This window comes from Equus caballus, chromosome 1 (assembly GCF_041296265.1).
Source record: "Equus caballus isolate H_3958 breed thoroughbred chromosome 1, TB-T2T, whole genome shotgun sequence".
In the NCBI taxonomy this organism is placed as follows: Eukaryota; Metazoa; Chordata; class Mammalia; order Perissodactyla; family Equidae; genus Equus; species Equus caballus.
The window spans coordinates 33,723,778-33,743,596 of record NC_091684.1 but is presented as its reverse complement, the minus strand read 5'-3'; the positions used below and the strand labels follow the sequence as shown (position 1 = coordinate 33,743,596).

The following is a 19,819-nucleotide window of genomic DNA, read 5'->3' as shown; positions in this document are numbered from 1 at the left end:
GTAAGTGAGCAGTGAGTGCCTCCAGATTGTGATATTTAGCTAAATTAGAAGCTGAACAGTTTCAAGCACTCTCAAAACTACTTTAGTATCTTTATGCTCATATGGAATGTGCTGAATGTTCACAATCCTTCCCCACTCATTAAAAAAAGAAAATGAAAATTACGTTTTAAAAACGTATCCCAATTGTTAGGCTTTTTTGAGTTCTGACAACATCTCGACTTCCATTATTTGAAATGGGTAAGGATTATAATAAATCGTTATTCTTAATAATAGGTTACCCATTTTATTTAAAAATGATTAGCTTAATGAAACTTTAAATATATATAAATGAAACCCATATCCAGTAGCCTTCATTTACTAAAACATCACACCCTTTTAAAGGGGCAGTGTATTCTGTAAATCAAACACGATTTACAAAAAACAAGCCTTATAAATCAGAATTGTAATGTTTCAAAAATAACAATATTTATATTTGCATAGAAATTCTGCCTTTTGTTTCCTCGGAGGCTCTCATACATATTATTTCATTCAATTCTCATAGCAAACCAGCAGGGCATCCTGGGAAGATATTCTCATCAGCCCTGCGATGAGGTCTGGAGGGAGAGGCTGCCTAGGCTCTTGTAGGGAAGAAAAACAAAAGCAAAACTGGGTCTGCTGCTGGGTCTGTTCATGGACTGGTAAAATTTCAAAAAACACAAACCAACTACTACCCACTATTGCTATCATTTCATAAAAGAAAAGAAAGGGTATTTTAATACCTTAAAATGTATGCAGATCACCATCTCAGAATAAAGGACAAACTCAAGAAAGGACTGTTGGCCACTAACACCGACCAGGAATAAAAGGTTAGGTTTGGGCCTCATTTAGCAACCGGAAGCTGCATGCCAACCCCCAACCCTTCAAGGTCCTTATTTTCTCATTCGGCCATGGACCAGTGACAACTCTGTCACGGTCTTGCGTTAGGAAACCAGTGTGCTCAGCTGTGCTTCCTCCTTTCAAGATAGCACCTGTTGCCTGGTTAAGAGTGAGAGCTAACTGCAGGTCACTTAGAACCAAAAGGCCATTGACCCCTCCCAGGGGAGTGACTATGGCAGCCATATCTTCCAAGCTGAGAAGAAACGTAGCTTGTCAAGTACAAGCGGCAGATTGAAAGAGAAACTGTCTGCAAAATTTTGACTGAACATGGCTGCTGTAAGTATGACTGAACATAGAATAGAGAGACTTTTTATACAGAGGCTCATATTATTGAGAAACCTACCGTACTGTAAAATTAGCAACTGTGGAATAATTAATCTAGAATTGCTGGTGATTAAACAATGAGCAGGGTTCTCTCATTTCACTGAAATTCTAGATGTATCAGAAATAATAGAGGAAAATAATCACACACCTCTCCCAGTCATAAGATAGAACATGAAGGCAAATTCTCCTCCTTTATGAGATGCCGCTGCCCCGCAGGCAGAAGACCATTTAAACTATTTTATGATGATCACTTTTACATATTGAGATGTTTACATTTTATAGTCTAAAAACACCACGAAAAGTGATTTCTTAAAGTTTCGCAAAGATCAAAAAGAATAAAGATACTCTATTCTGAAAGCACAGGGAAATGAACATTTAAACACTATTGGTGGTACAAAATTTTTGGAGAGCAATTTGGTAATATCAACAAAATTTCAAGGGCACAAATCCTTCCACCCACAAATTTCATTTCAGGAATTTAGCTTTCTTGTATACTCAAAGTCTGCAAAGGATATTTATTGAAGTATTATTTGTGACAGTTAAACTGAGAGATGGCCACAAAATTTTGATTGATATTATCAAATTGCCCTCCAAAAATGTTGTACCAGCTTAAATTCCCATCCTCGTTTACAAAATGTCCACCAATAGGGGCCAGCCCTGTGGCCGAGTGGTCAAGTTCGCGCGCTCTGCTGCAGGCGGCCCAGTGTTTCGTCGGTTGGAATCCTGGGCGCAGACATGGCCCAACTCATCGAGCCACGCTGAGGTGGCATCCCACTTGCCACAAATAGAAGGACCCACAACTAAGAATATAAAACTATGTACTGGGGGGCTTTGGGGAGAAAAAAAGGAAAAACAATAAAATCTTAAAAAAAAAAAAATGTCCACCAATATACAACTGGTTGAACTCACTCATATCAATGTATGTTTTTGGGGAGTGGGTTAAGGTGGAAATATGAGGAAGTGGGAGATTTTGTCTTTATACAATTCTGAACTCTTTGATTTTTTTTCCTGGTGCATCTGTATTACTTTCATTAAAATAACTTAAAACTTAACACAATATCATTTCCTCTTTGCTCTTGATTTGGATTTTGAGTGACAAATGCAAGTATGTACAGTTTCTATTCTCAAAAAAAAAAGCTTAAGAGTCTTTGGTGTGCAGGAAGATTTGGAATTCTAGCTTTCCCTCTCCAAGTGCCAATTGAAACACCATTTTAAGGCAATAATCAAAAAGCAGAAATCAAAATATGGAAAATAGGTCAGGTATCCTAAAGCAGCTAGGACTGTGTCCTTGTAACTTCTCTTTTGGATTCCTCCAGGCATGTCCTAGAGGCCCTCAGCTAAATGGTTAGAGAAGCGGATTGTCCTGCTTCTATAAACATCTTTTTTGATGTTTGCTGGGCACCTTGACTGGCATAGCTCACCTTTCCTGCAGTGAGAGGGAAGAGCAAAGTACCACCTGAGCCCCATCCCATCTACTCACCGTGTTTCCTGAATGTGGATCTGACCACCATGGACGAGGAAAGGGTTACATGCTAAAGAGGTTGCAACTCCTTACTCAGAACACACAGAATTTTGTTTTCTTCCACTTAGCACAGGTGATATAAGATGTTACTTACACAAATAAGTGTTCACACAGTGCTATGGAGTCTAACTTACTTTTTGATTTTGTTCATTATTCCACCTTCATTGTTCTTAATATCGTGGACCATCTTTTGAAGCTGCCTGCAAGAAATGAAATTAAATATAAAATATTAATAACTAGACTGATTTTTTTTTTAAAGATTTTATTTTTTTCCTTTTTCTCCCCAAAGCCCCCCGGTACATAGTTGTATATTCTTTGTTGTGGGTCCTTCTAGTTGTGGCATGTGGGACGCTGCCTCAGCGTGGTTTGATGAGCAGTGCCATGTCCGCGCCCAGGATTCGAACCAACGAAACCCTGGGCCGCCTGCAGCGGAGCGCGCGAACTTAACCACTCGGCCACGGGACCAGGCCCCTAGACTGGTTTTTTTAAAAGTCTTCTCTCCTTCTTGAATACAAAAAAAGAGAAAAAACTCTACAATAAAATCTCCAAATAGCGTGGATTATATTGCATTTAATTAAGTTGACCATCTGCTACTTGAGTAAAGGAAAAGTGTGACTGATTCTATTAGGAATGTAATCTCTGGGCCATGTCCCCATCTGTTGGATATCTGGGATCAGTCTCAGGCTGTAAGAGGGATTCTGATTCCCAGATCTGTCCATTCTGAGGAGACGTGTGAGGCAAAAGCCTTTTGATCTATCATAAGCCTCATAGTTCATCACTTATTGTCCTTGGAGCATCCACATTGCAAGGATGGGGTTACCTTGAAGGACACAGCATAGGCTGAAATCAAACCCAAGATTTTTTTGGTTAACTTTACTAGGTAGAATCTGGAAAAATTGTCATTTAGAAGTTGCACGTACACCGAAGCCATAAAGAAAATGACTAATGAATCTGACTGCATAGATATTTGAAACTTCTGTAGAACAAAAGATAATGTGCACAAAGTCAAAATATAAATGACATGCTGGAAGAAATATTTGCAACACATACTAATAATAATAATAAGGACTACATGTTTTGATTTACGAAATCTTACAACTCAGTAAAAAAAGATTAACAATTCAACAGGAAAATGAGCAAAAGATGTGAACACATAGCTAACAGAAAAGAAATACAAGTGGCCAACAGACCAATGAAAAGATATTTCATGTCACTTATATTTAAAGAAATCTAAATGGAAACAATGATAAGATAGCATGCTCTGCCTATCAGACTGGCAAAACTTAACAAGTGGAATAATACCCAGGGTTGGCAAGGGTATGAGAACACAGATATCCTTGGGAATTTAAATTGTTACGATAAATATCTTTCAAAATTTAAAACCTCCTTGACTTTTGACCCAGAAATTCCACTGCTAGGGATTTACCTTATGAACATGGTCACAAAACTATACCATTTTATACATATAAGTATGCTTATTGCAGCTTTATGTGTAATAACCCTAATCCTTCCTTCCTCTCCACCTAAAAAATCCTGGAAACAACCTAAATGCCCACGAAACATTAAAAGGGAACTAGTTACATAAACTTTGATAAAGCCATACAATGGACTACCACAGACCTTAAAAAAAAAATCTGTTGCTGATTATAAAAATTTTCAATTATTAAATTAAACAAAAATGGAGCAGGAGGAGAAAGAAAACAAAGAAAGAAGGAAGGAAAGTTCAGAACATGTGTATGATATACTATTTGGGGGGAAAAAAGGGTACATACATACATATACGTTGGTGTGTGCATCCTTTTTGGAAGGATGCACAAGAAGTTGTTAAGCAGTTGTTTTCAAAGCCAACAGAAATTAGAGAAACTTACAAATTAGAAAAATGGTCAGAGTGTAGGTCTATGTTCTGTTTTATCCATAATAATTTTCTGGCAAAAAATATATAAATAAAATTTCACATGGTTCTGCCTTAAAAGAGTAAGGTATTTGAATTCACCTTTCAGGCAAGGCTTTCCTTTGTTCTGAGAAAACGATTTGATGAGGCCCTTTAGTTAACAAAATGCAAAGCTTGTATGTAGCCACAGTTCTTGGAGAAAACTGATTTTTCCGTGAAACAGTGCAGATTTCTCTGAGTCTGGGAGCTAGGCCTTCTGTTTACTAATATGAATAGCAGTACACAGTTAAGCCTAGCATAGGTCTCTGAAACCCTGTTGGTTGCGGGGAATCTGGGAGAAATACTCTCTGGCTCTGTGTGGATTTAGAACACACATGCTGCAAAGCTCTTCGGCGTGGCGATGGAGCAGGTTAGAGGAGGAGAGAGGAACTCCGCCGGGCCTGGCCTGCTGGAGTCCTTCACTTGTTAATTTAAGGCTAAATGCCCACCTGTGCCGATGTTCTGCTGCAGTGCTCACTGGGGGCCACTGGGCACCAAGGGGCTGGGGTGAGATTTACCGGGAGGGGATGGACAATCCTACTCTCAACTCTCAACCACCTCGGGAAAAGGGCAATTCTCAAACAAGAAACGGGAACTTAGACTGGGGATTTCAGGGAGTTCTTTCTCCTTCTAGGTCTAACGACTGTTAGGACCTGGAGTCCTGAAAAGCATAGACAAATCTGAGGGATTTTCAATGGTATGGAGGTGGGGAGAGGTGGAGGGGTGGGGAGGTGGCCCTGAACCTGAGACCGGGTCTGGGCCTCAGCTCTGAGAAAAGCCATCCACAGCACCATTACTAGCTATTTTCAATGAGGCAGTTTCTCTCCGTTGTCCCTGAATCTTCAGTAGTATCCTGTCAGTAACTGCAGCCCAGCCTCAGCTTGGCTATGGGGAAGGGTGTTTTCCATTGGCGTGGAGGGTGGAGCTCAGAGGAAGGACAGACTGGCGGGTAGAGTAGAAGGATACGAGAGATCTTTTTCAGGATATCCTTAAGGCTGCATCTTGGGGAATTATCTATGTAACTGGAGGCCCACCAAAGGGCACAGGTTCAGATGTGGGGAGGTTGGTGCCAAGTCGTAATTTGCGTAACAAAGGAAGCAAGACCATGTTTTATATCCCCAGTTAGCGAGGCTGGGCATTGTGATTGCACACGTGTGAGAGCTCAGCAAAGCACGAGGCTCAGCAGCAGAGACAAAAGGATGACGAGCGAGAAGGGGACCACCTGGCCCACCAGAGACACAAAGAGGGGGCCTGCAAGCTGGACCCTTGAGTTGCCCCAGAACCCTACAGTATTCTAGAATTTGTTCATATACGTCTTGTGTCAAACCCCCTTCTCCTTTTCCTGAGGAACTATAGAGAATCTCTGAGATAAAGGAATGAGGAAAAATGAAAGATAAGAGGTCTGGGAGCAGAGAGAAAGAGACATTGAGAAAGAGGTTGAAATGGATTGATTGGGAGGAAATTTAATAACTTCAAATGGAGAGCAGACAGCAGTCCTGGTTGTAAGCTGACTGTAACTGAATGGAATGTCTTTAGTCTCAGTTAATGTTAACCAAGTTGAACGGCAAAATGAGCCAGAGTGAAGGATCCTATCAGAGGTTTGTGAAGAGTGAAACCCAGGCAGAGTGATAGGGAGCTGGGGGCTGATTGGCATAAGCGACTTTGCTGTAGGTGTAGATAAACAGATGTAAATTGTTGCAAAAGAATTTGATGTAATTTTGTCATTTGCTCAACTTGGCATTTAATGCTTCTCGGTATTTCCTAATTACTTTTCATTATAGTTTACTAAAATTAATATCACATATAATTATAGTAGATTGTTGAATTCTTTCGTAAAGACTATGTTTTGTGTTTAAAATTTTTCTTCTCCCTCTGTATTCTGGTCACACAAATCCTGATGTCCACAGACTGCTGAGGGACAGCTCTCAAACTTCTGTTACCTGGTAAAACTCAGTGTCCCCCACACCAAGCTGTGGTGATGGTCTCGGCTTATCAACGGTTCATACACTGTGTGCTGCACAGCTTTTGCTGCTCCCTGGTATCACTTGGAGCACTTTTTTTCTCTACTACAACCTAAAGCATATGCAATAGCAAAGGGATGTGCAACTGGACTGTTCCCGGAGAGGCTGCTCTGGAGTTAAACATCAATTGTTCTACTGTGGTAAGTTGTGTGTAGGTGAAAGCAGGTAAGGTAGAAACAGCTCGCTGTGATTATCGCTTTCAGAGTTATCTTTCCATGGTTGGGGGAAGGTGATAGGATCACAATGTTCTAATTTTTTAAAGCTGTGAAGTGACAGCCGTGTTAAATGCAACAAAGTAAAATGAAGAACAAAGCTTATCTAATACATGTTTTAAAATGATATTTATATGTAATTTTTAAGCAGTATGGCATTTCGGCATTTGAAAATGGTAAGCAGGTCATATAAATCAGTATCATTATTATTACTTGTGTAAACCAAATCAAATTTTCATATTGTCTCCTTTGCTGCTGTTTTTAAATGTTTTTCAAGCTTTTGAATGAATGTCAACAAACTTAGTTATTTAACAACTCACTGTAGTAGCGTGACCCTGGCTGAGCTTGGTGCTCAACAAATTTAGATTCCATGACGGGCTGAGAGAGGAAAAATCCTCCTTTGAAAGTTACCAGCAGTTTTTGGCCTTCAAAGAAGTGGCGTACTTTAGAACCTGACAGACCAGGGGTTCTCACACCAAACAGCACGGGGATCACCCGCAGGACTATTGAAACGGAGTTTCAATACTCCCCCAGAGGAGTTTCTGATTGGGTAGGTTTGTGGTGGGGCCTGAGAATTTGCATTTCTAACTAGTTCCCAGGTGGTGCTGACACTGTCAGTCAGGAGACCACCATCTGAGCATGACTGTGATAGATCAGACCTTTTTCCACTGAGGGCCTTTTAGTTGCGCCCAAGTAAAGCAAATAGCTGCTTGGGGAAAACCAGCATCCTCATTAGCCTGAGAGCAAAGTTTTAGACAATAAACTGAGTAGTCAGTTTGATAGCCTAATCTGGGCGTGTCCTTTACTAGACTGTCGCTTCTTTATGGGACTCTTGACTTTTCTCTGTATAGATTTAGACTACCTAGCCTGTATGTTTTTATTTATTTTATAGCCATGCGCCTTCTTCTTGAGCCATAGCTTGCAAAAGCTGCAGAGTGGAGATGAAGGAGCTGCAGGAGAACATGCCCTCACTTTGTGCAACACTGCGAAAGGGACAGGACCTGCTCAGAGCAGGGCAACACAGCCTGGACCATTTTGCCATTCCTATTATGGTGCTCTAGAACCGAATAACACAGAATGTGGTGACGTTGGGACCAAGACACGACCACATCCCTGTCCCTGGGGGATGGGCTGCCCTCGCTGTCACTCATCCTGCAAAGACTCCAATCCAGAAACTGGAAGTGAGGAAAATGAGGATGTGGTAGGAAGGCCTTGGGCTTTGGCACCAGGAGGTGTCCTGTCTCCCTGGGTGTTGTTCCCTGGACCAGACCAGACCTGAGGAGACCAGGAGAACCACGTGCGGTTGAGAATAAGTGCTGAATGCCTTGCTTCTGGGAGCCTTGGATCAGGCGGCTGAGCCCCAGGGACAGGAAAGAGCAGACAATCTCAGGTTCCCTGCTGTGCCTTCAAACTCAGATCACCCCCTAAAACAATGTTTTCTAGAGTTTGGTCTGAAGACGACCTAACTTTAGTATCTGTAAAATGAAGATGGTAATATCTGCCTTGCAAGGTTGCTGTGAAAATGACAGATCATGGATGTAAAGTGCCTGCCCACACTGGTATTTCAGTCCATGGTAAAGAACCTGGGGACTGGATTAGACCAGGAACAAAACTCAAATCAGTGCTGCCTGCTGGAGACACGAAGGGGGAATAGTTCCACCTGGGTAGACTTCCTCCAGCCCAGAGGGTGCTCCAGAATTGAGTTTGGTTGTGGTCTTGTTGTTGTTGTTACTGCTTGTTTTTGGGGAAGTGGGGGTGGGTGATGGCAGGGAGGGTCAGCTGAGAACATTCCCTAACCTGGTGTGGCTGATGGCACCAACCTGTGGGAATGATCCGCTGACCTCAGTTCTGCAGACAACTACGGGTACTCATGTGCCCCGACATGGAGCGGCACTGTGATCTCTAACCTACAGTCATGCCATCTGCAAATAGATGAACTATTTTTGGTTCTTAGGGTGTCCTAAGAATTAATACTAACAAATGCATCCATATAGCCATCTGTATTCAGGTGTAAGAAGAGAGCATTTTAATCAATAGTAAGTTTAGTAAGCAAAGATGACGTGCTTGCCAAAAAATAAAATTAAATTAAAAAATAAAAAATTCAGATTGCTGGGCCCTACACCATACCATGGAATAACCGTCCCAGATGGGGCCCAGCAATCTGCATTTTAACAAACTTCCTGGGACTGAGGACGTTTATGGAAGGCTAAGAACTTTTTTAAAAGGACCAGGGCAAGTTTATCTCCTCCTAGGCCAGGCAGCATTGTAAACAGCAAAAGAGAAGGCCTCCCAACCCCCAGAGTATCTTCCCACCGGCCCTCTATTGTCTGAAATATCTTTAATAGCATGTCTTACTCTTTACTCTGTAATAAGATGCCAAAGGTTTACCCAGACACTCTCCCCAGGAAAGGAACACGCTGGCAAACAGGAGTTTTATTCAATAGCATGATGTCTGCTTTCAATAGGGGAGAAAGAGGAGAAAGAATGCGGGTGCTGATGACTAGGCCTTTACCTTCACCTGCGCACAGATCGATACAAGTCAGGCCCAGAGATGCTTCTCATCTGTCTGCCTTCTGTTCCCAGGCAGACTGGACCAGAGCAGGGACTCTGGTCCCAGGAGCCCAGCTTTCTTCAGTGAGTATTTTCTGAATTGAAGTTAAGAGCTTACATCAGTGGGCAGCCTCTGTACATCTTCTCCTTCTTGAAAGAGAAGGTAGGTTAGACAATTGGTCTTGATTTTGGCTACACATTAGAATCACTCAGGGTGCTTTTACTGATCCTCATATCCAGGGCTTCCCCGGACCATTGGCTCCCAGGTGATTCCAATGTGGCCACGGCTGGAACCACTGGCAGCGTTATTAGGATGGGAGATCTCTGTAGATCCCCCAGGGAAGATGCACTAGCTCGGAGAATACAAGTTGGAGAGGAATCCACAGATTCTGACTGCCCTTCAGAAAGGTGTCTGCAGGCTGAGAACAGCCTCAGGTACAGGGAGGCACAGAATGAGTCCAGGAAGGCTGGCTGGGTGGGACGCAGCGGGCATTGGGAAGGCAGCTGCACATCGATATTTTGGCCGGATCGCTAAAGAGTAGTCCAAAAAAATTCATATTTTACAAAATACCTTTCCAATAATTTTTATTAAATATAGGAGGTGATTTTGAATATGATATCATCTGCAAGAAGTATATTTTTTAAAATTTAGTAGGAAAAAATAAAAGGATCAGAAACATCTTGCTTTCCTTTTAGTTTAGTGCACTCACAGAGGACCATGAAAAGGCAGGTTTTAGTGGTGGTTTTTTTTTCACTGTCTTTCCAGAAAGGGTGGAATGCAAAACAATGTTAATCAGAGAAAATCCCTGTTAAATCTGAATTTAGGAAAGGATTAAGGCAAGTCTCAAGTTAAAGCGACTCTTTGCAAACCAAAAGAGCAGGTAAATCCTTCCTTCTTCTTCATCCCCCCACCTTAAACTCAGATTTCATCCTTTCAATATCTGTAGGGCTGGTCCTCCTTTCACAGCCAAGATTCAGGCCTGAACCTTCTCCCCCACACCCGGAAAATGCTGCGCCTGGCAGGGTGCCCCTCCAGTCTGTGCTCTGAGGGTGTCAGGGCCCTTTCCAGCTACTGTTTCTAAAACCCAGCTTCGACCAGGCCACTCCCTCCTCAAGAGCCTGCGGCAGCTCCCCAGTGTCTACTGAATCAAGCCTGACTTGTTGTCTTGGCAGAGAGTTATTCCATTTCACCCTAAGTTCCTGGAATCCCCAGCTGACTGCCAGCTCACTCCTTTGAATTGTCCACCTCTACCTGGCTAGGTCCCCTTAGAACATCTCTGCTCTCCTCACAACTGGCCTGGTATCCCCAATTTACAGCTTCTAAGATCCGTCTGGAGTAGAAACCTCTCTAACATTTTCCTTGATATATACAGAAGCAAAGAAAACATCCAGTGTCTTAACTACTTTGTGCTATGAGTGGGTTTTTACCAATGTAATGATCATCACTAGGTCTGCCGATTCCCTAGCTGACTTCCTCCTTGTTCAGGTGTTTAAATGATCTCACATTCTTGACTCAGGATTTCTTTCTAAGATGCTACACATCATTTTTATAGTATATTTTATTTTTGTTATTCAATTTTAATACAAGTATATTACAGAAAATTTACATCTAATAAGAAAAAGAAGAACATAAACCTAGTAGCCTGGTGTTCTTGGATCTTCAGGCTTGAAACTTCTGAGCTGTCTTTGACTCTTTCTCTCTGACTCTTCAGGTCCCATTACCAATTATGTCAATTTACCTTTAGATCAATTGTATCTGTCTCTGTCCCCTCCTGTCCACTCCTTCGGCAACAGCCATTGTGATCTCATGGACAATGGACTATGGCAGTGGCCTCCCATCTTATCTCCCTGCCTTCAGTCTCTCCCCTTCCCCAAACTCATTTTCTGAATTACCCCTTTCGTCATGTCACTCCACTCATGCATAGTCTTTGATGTCTCCCTGTTTCTTGAAGGATAAAGTACAAACTCATTAGCTTGACATTCAAAGGCCTTCACAATCCGGACCCAACCAAATATTTTAGACACAATTAACCCAATGTTATGAGTCCACAGTGGTTCCCATTCCATCCTCCCAGCCCAAGGCCCAGCTCAAGCTATTCCTTCCCCCTCCCAGATCATTTCTTGGGTGCAGGACGGAGGCCACTTAGGGAAAGAGCCCTGGACTGAGAGTGTGGAGAGTACACTCTACTCTCCTCTCTGCTGCTTCCTGGCTGTGCAAACCTGAGCATTCTCATCAGCACTCACGGCTTCATTTTCTCCTGTAAAATGGGAAGATTGGATTACATGGACACTCAGGTCCTCTGCAGCTCTAAATTTTATTGCTATATATCCTGAATTTACAGCACTCCAAGCAGTACTACTCATTGGCCATTTAATCTCCAGTGCTAATAGCAATTTTGGAACTATTATTTGTTCACGTGACATCTTTTGTATCTAGATCTTAAACTGTTTTTCTCCCCTAAACTGAAAATAATTTTGTTTCTTCAGTTTGTGAAAGTAATACAAGCTAATTTTTAATAATTCATATGCTACAGGTGGGTAACCAGTGAAAACTACTCGTAATTCTTTGTTGGGGACAGGAAGGGTCAGAGAGCTGTGAGAACCCTAAGAAAGGAGTGACTGATTTGAGGTTTTAAGACAAAGTAACCTGGGAGCCAGATCTTGAAAGGGAAATCGAAATTCACCAAGCAGAAGAGTAAGGAACAGCAGCAGGAACAGCAAGTCAAAGGCTCAGAGGTGAAATTGTCTGGGATGTTTGGGTCTAGTAAGAAGCTGAAAGTGGCAGGAATTTAGGATATTAGGGGGGAGGGATGTAGTCAAAGATGAGGCTGGGGGCTGGCAGGGAGTCAAGGGGCTTGTTGGGCTGAGGGGATGGGGTTTATAGGCAGCGGGAAGTCCTTGGAGACTTTTACTCAGGGGTGTGTCCTGATTAGGGAGGACAAGTGGAGGAGGGCCTGGGCGTGGGGACACTGGTACCTGGGAGACCAGTATGAAAGCAACTTCCCTGGGCCCTGGCCCAAGCCCACGGCGGTGGGATACCAAAAGCAGTGGAGTAACACGAGGAGTGCCGTGTGGGTTCGGGGAAGAAGTGATGGCCGCACGGCCAACAGCTCTCAAAAAAGACTTCGCTGGGACACAGCGCTGGGCCTGCCACATTGGGGCCTGCCACAAAATGAATCAGCAGCACTGGTCCTGGCTTCATTTAAAATGTCAATATGTTGTTCATCACGGGTATTTTTGCATTAATTTTGATTTTAAAAATAAATTAGGGGCCTGCCTGGTGACACAGTGGTTAAGTTCGCACATTCTGCTTCTCAGCGGCCCGGGGTTCACCAGTTCGAATCCCGGGTGTGGACATGGCACCGCTTGGCACACCATGGTGTGGCAGGTGTCCCACATATAAAGTAGAGGAAGATGGGCACGGATGTTAGCTCAGGACCAGGCTTCCTCAGCAAAAAAAGAGGAGGACTGGTAGTAGTTAGCTCAAGGCTAATCTTCCTCAAAAAAAAAAAGAAAGAGAGAAAAAAATAAATTAAAGTATTACTTATCTTGATTTACTGATTTGGGGGGCTTCCCTGTAGAATTTAATGTTATTATTTGTTTTATACAAATAAGACATGTACTTGTCTTATTTATTCCATAAATATTCAGAGCATGCACACTGAGCAAGGCATGTCCAGGATACAGAGCTAACCTGAACACCAATCCTGCCCTTGGAAATGCAGGAAAGAGGTCCCTTCCGCCACCTATCGCATGACAAAAACCTGACCTGTGATGGATATAAACAGAGACTGGGCGATTCTCTGACTCACAAAAATCTCTTCCTTTTGGATGATTTCTGTCTCAAAACTGAAGTCTCTGCTACCAACAGTCGTTTTGAAACAGAAAGCCTCTTTTCAGTGTCTGCTGTTATTTGCATGCAGCAAAACTAATCTGGTCACCAGTGTCCCTCCTCTGCCCTTTCCACAGCCTCTTGTAGTCCTGGCCCAGCTTCCTCATGCCCCACTTCCTCCAGCCCAGCCGTCCTGTGGCATTATTGGTGTTATATTTAGATTTGCCAATTCAGCAGCTGAGTTGCTTCCTTCTAGAGAGTGGGTCCACGGTGGAGCTGGCACAGAAGTTTTGGCAGTCTCTTCCATGCTGTGATCACCTGAGGAAGCCACCCAAGAGTGAATTAGCACCCCCCGCAACATTCACAGAGGCAGAAACGGAGGCCCAGAGAGCTCATGATGCCTGTCTCAGACCACACAGTGTTGAAATCCCAACTCCTAGTTTTCCCCGTCATTAAGGTAGTCACAGAAATCTGGCAGTGAGAGAGACTCGAGGAATAATCTGGGTCAAACTCCTCTTGGAAGGGAGGACACTACGCTCCAGGGAAATTCTGCCATTGCCTCAAGGTTAATTAGATGAGGATCCCCCAGCTCTTTCCATCATACCCTGTTCTTTCCCTTTCCACACATGGCCCGAGTCTCCTGCTAGAGGATCAGCTTTCCCAAGGCAAGAATTTTCTCTCCCACCTTCTTATGTCACAGCCCAGAGCCACAGCTGCAGTCCAAGCCCAATAAGCCACGCCAGTGGTCAGCCTCGGACAATCAAGGGCAACAGCAGTGAAAGCCAGCACTAACCGTGTGGGTATTATGTGCCAGGTACTCCGCGTGCGTTACCTCATTTAACCCTCGCAACCCTATGAGGTAGGTCCTATTATTATTGCCATTTTTTAAATTGTGGTAAAAAGTAACGATATAGCAAAATTTACCATCTTAACCATTTTTAAGTTCAGTAGGGTATTCACGTGTACATTGTATATTCACATTGTTGTGATTATCCCAATTTTTATAGATGAGAACTCTTTTGTTCTGAGAAGTTAAGTAATTTGTCCCAGGTCCTCCACCTAGTGAACAACAGAGCTGTGATTTGAAATCATGCCATCTGACTCCGGAACCGTGCTCTCAACCACCCCCAGATGACACGTGCTGGCTTGTTTCAGCTTGGCCTCTCACCAGGGCAGGGGACCGGCTGTACCATGTGCCTCTGTGGGCACCTTCCTCTCTGTCCCTGGAGAAGGCACTCCCTCTACCAGCCAAGTAGTTCTTACTGGGGACAAATGTGTCTCCACTACTGCCCTGCTACTGGTCCCCAAGGTCAGATTTATTGCTAGACGGGAGCATGGCATCGTAGGGGCCTGTTTCAGTCTTTGTGGAGGGGGGCAGTGGAGAGAAAAAAGAGAAAGGGACAGATGGCACGAGGAGGAGAAAGAGAGAGGGTAGCACATGCAGGCAGCAGGAGGGAGTAGGCTCTCCGACATCCAGAACATACTCAGAACCAGAGTAGCTGAAGTCAGCGAGAAGGAGACCAGAGCATCATAATCTCGTGCGTCCTTTCCAACACCTGAGTCAGAAAGGCCACCTAAGAGTCCTGGAGTGGAGGGAACGCGTCCATCTTACACGCGAGCGTCTTGTGGGCAAGGTTGTCTTCCTAACCACCTATTCACTGGAGAAAGTAATTTGCAAGTTTCTCCAGACACTCTTCCATTTCTTTCTTTTTTTTCCTACTGAGTTCTGCAAATATTTCGTGGTCACTTTGGCGGGTCTGAACCGCTGATCTGGGATATAAGCAGATGGAATTGGGCTGACTTGGCACAACCAGGAATAGAGATGATCCAACTAATACCTTGAATGCTTTAAAGAATCCTGGCATGCTTCACCCTATCAGAGACAGTCAGGCGCGGGATGCACCACCCTGCGACTGATGAGGTGTCAAGGAATCGAGGCTGTATTAGCTTCAAAAAGTTCTCAGAAGATTTGCCACTTGATGTGATGGCAGAAATTGTCATGGCTGTCCCCCTCCCTGATTTTAGGGCCCGGGGGCCCTTGGGGCCTGTGGGGATGCAGCAGTTTCTTCCCTCTTAGCACTGAGGAAGTCTGGCTGGTCCTTGCTGTCTCGCCCACCCACCGACACAGCAGGGAGGGGCTTGGGTGAGAGGAAACTTCTTCCTAAAACCATATAAACACAGGTTGCAAAAACTGAAAACTTTAAAGGAGGCTCCTATATCCACAGATGACACGGGCTCTTGGATTTGGAAGACCCCCCAGAAGTGATGCTGTTTAATCCTGTTACCGTGCACGGCTCTGATGTGCTCATTGTTTTTACTAGGTGCTGACAGCTATTTTGCTATGTTCATGATCTCTCCTCTACCAGCATGAAAATTAACATGCAAAACTGATGATTCTCACATTTCGAAGACCAAATGACAAATAGGTAATTCTAATCACGTTTCAGAAAATTCTGAAAATGTAATCCTATGTAGTTCTGGAAAGTGAATTATCTTTTAAGAATTCGAGCGTGTTCTTTTAAAAATTAATTCTAAAGGGAAAAAATTTAGTCTTGGCTATGTCTACGTGGTATAATATAACATTGTCACTCACTTATCTGGGCATCCATTTCTGTAGCTGAAAGCAAAGATATTTTCAGGGAGTAAAGCATGATTTTGAGGAATAGTATTTCTGATACACTGAAAAAATTGGACTCAGTTAAGCTCCTTTCACTGGGATCTGAGTAAAAAAAAGATACTGAAGGATATCATGTGTAGGAATTGAAGTGGAAGGAAGCATTGTAATTCTTAAAAACTATCTAGAAATGTTTATCAATAATACATTTTTTAAAACTTTGAAACAATATCTAATTGATCAAAAAAAAATGATCATGGGTCCCCAGAATATAATATTTTCTGGTAAGTATGAAAAATAATCTCATTATCAAGTTTTTTATTGTGGTAAAATACACATAATGTTAAATTCAGCATGTCAACCATTTCAAAGTGTATAACTGTAGCATTTAGTAAATTCAGGGTGCTATGCAACCACCACCACCATCTAATTGCAGAACATTTTCATCACCCCAAAAGGAAACTTTATACCCATAAAGCACTCATTAGCAATTTTAAAGCAGAGGTTTTTTCAATTTACTTGTGAGGTATTTACGTGAATAGCTTTTGTTTTAATCATGTGAAGAGGTTGTTTTCAGCATTCATCAGGTATATTAGGCCCAATCACGTGGGATTGGTTTGGCAACTGTGATAATCTTTGAATGTGGAGATGGTACGAAATCAAAAGTGTTTCCATTGTAGAAAGAGGACCTTGAGCCTGAACAGGCTGTAAAGACAGCTTAAATGGCAAAATAGTCATAAATATGTATGTCGAGGGTCCAGTTTGCCAATGATTTGGTCTTACATTTGCCATTTTCTTTTTCGAAAATATATTTTTCATGTTTGTATTTGATTCTACTATAGTTATTTGCACTAAAATAAAATGACTGTTTCCTTCCTGTCCAGTATTGAGTATGGACATTAATACACTTTACGTGTCATCTTGCAGCTTTGTACCCTGAACCAAGTAGAGGTATAAAGTAAACAATAGCAAGAAATTGAGCGGGGTGGGGGAGGGGATGGGGGTTTTCTTTCTACCTTTGAGCTCAACTCTGATCCTCTAGTCTAAGCGCCTTGGGCACAGCCTCTCTGGGAACTCCCTTTAGTTAGGTGTGGTCTCCCTCCTCTGACCTTTCCCTCCTGCTTATCACCACTTTCCCCCAACAAATGTTGCATTCTTTCAGCTAACAACTGTTGAGGGAGACACCTCTGTGTGGGAGACAGAAGAGCACAGCTCTCTACCTCTCTATCTGAGCTGCCTCTCAGATAAAGGATTCCTGCTTGGGTGTCAGTGACAGATAATGGTTAATGCCTTAACCTATTACACTTAATGATGTTTAATTTTGGACCAGGACTCGGAGACACTGCCTTATCCCACGCGGATGCCTCTCTAATGACACAATTTGGGGCATCAAGAAAGCCCAGACCAGGAGGAATTTTTGGGAACAGGACATTCACTGAGCTCTTACTCTGTATTTAACATATTGACTGTTATAACACCTCTGTTATGTTATATATTATTATTCCCATTTTCCAGATGAAAAGGCTGATGCTAAAAAGGATTCAGCAATCTTCTCGAAGACCATGAGCTAGTAAGTGCAGAGCAAGTATTCAAACCAAAATCTGCCTGATTCCAAAGCTCACATTCTTTCCAGTACAGCAAAAAAACACCTTTCTGGGGCACTTCTTAAATTATACCACATTGGTCCTGTCTGGTTAGTCTCCACAGAAGACCAACTCTGCTCTTTATAATTATAACTCACTCTCAGATTACATGACCCATTGTAGGAGTGTTCTTTGAAAAACATATATCAGCAGGATACCAAGCATGCCTGAGTCAGCACGGAATTCAAGTTTGGACCTGGAAACACGGTAACAGCCTGAAATACCGACAGCACGGTTCTGTAGCGCTTCACTGGGGTCTCAGACTAGTAAATTAGCTGCCTTTTAGTTTAAGAAAATGTCCAGGAAAAATATAGAACACAGACTAAGCTAGAATGTTTTATTGGCCAGTAAATGACACAGGAAAAAGAAAGGAAGGCATGGCCTGCTCTTCCTCCTCCTCACAGACAAACGTGGAGGTGGAGTTCTAGGCCAGGCTCTGCTGGTGTGAGCTTGAACAGGTAGCTTCACCTCTCTGGGCGTCAGCTTTCTCACCTGAGAAATAAAGAGGCTGGAGAGATGGCCTCTCAGGTCCTTGCCAAGTGAACCTCTATGATTTGGGGGTGAAGGAGGAGAGCTTCTCCATTGATGTCTGTGTCCCTACACATCGCAGGGGGAGCAGGCCCAGCTGGGGTGGCTCAAGGAAACTGTGGCCAGCACCGTCTACATAATTCCTGGGGCCTGGTGTGAAATGAAAATGCAAGGCTCCTTTTGCAAAATTATTCAGAATTTCAAGATTGCAACAGCAGAACCTTAAACTGAGCACGGGGTTCTTGGAGCATGGGGCTCTGTGTGACTGATGAGGATCAAGGCTGCCCCTGCCCCAAGGAGAGAAGCCCAAGGAGTCCTGCCCTGCATACTGATCTGTATCATCCGCTGGGAAGCATAGGACGTCCTGACCTGATCTGACCTGATTTCTATCCAACGTTATAGGACCACCCAATAACCAGGCCCCACCTGTACTGACACCATTTTAACGATTTTTTTCATGATCTCTCCTTTGTCTTGTAAAGAAATAACTCACATACCTATGCCTTATAAATTTAGCTCTAACCCTCAACACATTGCAGCTCTTCACTGCCCATGGGTCCTGTCCCCATGCTATTCTCTGAATAAAGGAGCACTGCTACCAGGCCTTGAGAGTCCAAGAAATCTTTCTTTTGACTCCTCGGGTCCCCGAGCCTGCATCATGACTGCACAGCCACACATCTAGGAAGCTCAGTGGCCTATGCATGTTCCCTACACTGTGGGAAGGGGTAGAATCTGGAGTAGGTCTGGGGCCCCCAGCAAGCCTGCTGGGTGGCAGGGACGCCCCTAGGGTAATGAGCTCCTCTCTCAGGAAAGTGGCCAACAGAGAAGTGTGGCTCATCAAGGAGACATAACGTGTCCCTTAAGCTGGCTTCCTTGTCTTGCTTTTGAAATGAGCACTGAAACAGCCACACCGGACTGGACTGAGGGAAAATGGGCTGTTTGGGGGCCTAAGCCATAATGTAGTAAAAGGGTTGTAAAAACATCCTAGCAGAAAATAAGCCTGCAGGTGTAGCAGCCGATGGATGTCCCTTGAGAAGGGAGGTGAGACAAGGCAGGCAAGGGAAGGGGGGGTCACACCAGGAGGAGCAGGGGTTTTCAGGAGGGGCTCTTTGGGAGCAGACAGCCCTCAGCTGTGGAACAAGTTTCAGGCGTAGGAAGGAAAACCAGCTTGCCCACTGATGGGTGGAGAACCAGAGATGGGAACTCGTGAGTCAACAAGGAGACCCAGCATGCAGCAGGAGGTGTGACTCGCTGAGGGAGGGTTTGCATTTCAGGCTGGGCAATCTGTGCTCCAAAAACAGAGCCCGGCACAAAAGCCACTTCCCTACAATGTGCTAGGGAGCCTTGAGGTCAGCTGGGGCTAGAAGACAGCCAGCCAGGGTCACACTTCAGGGTTCACCACTCCCTTGATCTGCAGGCAGGACTTGGATGGGGCTGGAATTCCACCCAATCAGCAGGTAGGGTCCATTTCTGGAGCAACAAGTGTGCCATCCTCTTAACCCCTAATCGTGTACTTGGTCCCTGGAGGCCTAGGGAGCCCAGCAGGCATGTGGAATGAGAAGGCTAAAGCTGTCCCCAAGAGTTTAGACATCAACACCCAAGAGAGCAAACAGAGAGAGGCATGGTCACCTTAAAGAAGCAGAGTGACCCCAGGTCAGTGAAAAGGAGACCTGACAGATCGGAATCACAAAGCAAGGGACACTGTGTCTGACAGGGAGGCAGTGGTAG

The 19,819-nt window shown here is 43.8% G+C and overlaps 1 protein-coding gene across 4 annotated transcripts in view; it reads right to left on the bottom strand.

Moving 5' to 3' along the window:
* The window catches only part of BLNK (B cell linker), a 98,100-nt gene that overhangs the window by 55,793 nt on the left and 22,488 nt on the right, over positions 1–19,819 (bottom strand). For all 4 annotated transcript variants that reach the window (XM_070223625.1, XM_070223618.1, XM_005602352.4 and 1 more), the window contains one exon: positions 2,896–2,961. In XM_070223625.1, coding sequence (XP_070079726.1) covers positions 2,896–2,961 — 66 coding nt within the window. The remainder of the gene's footprint in view (positions 1–2,895; positions 2,962–19,819) is intronic.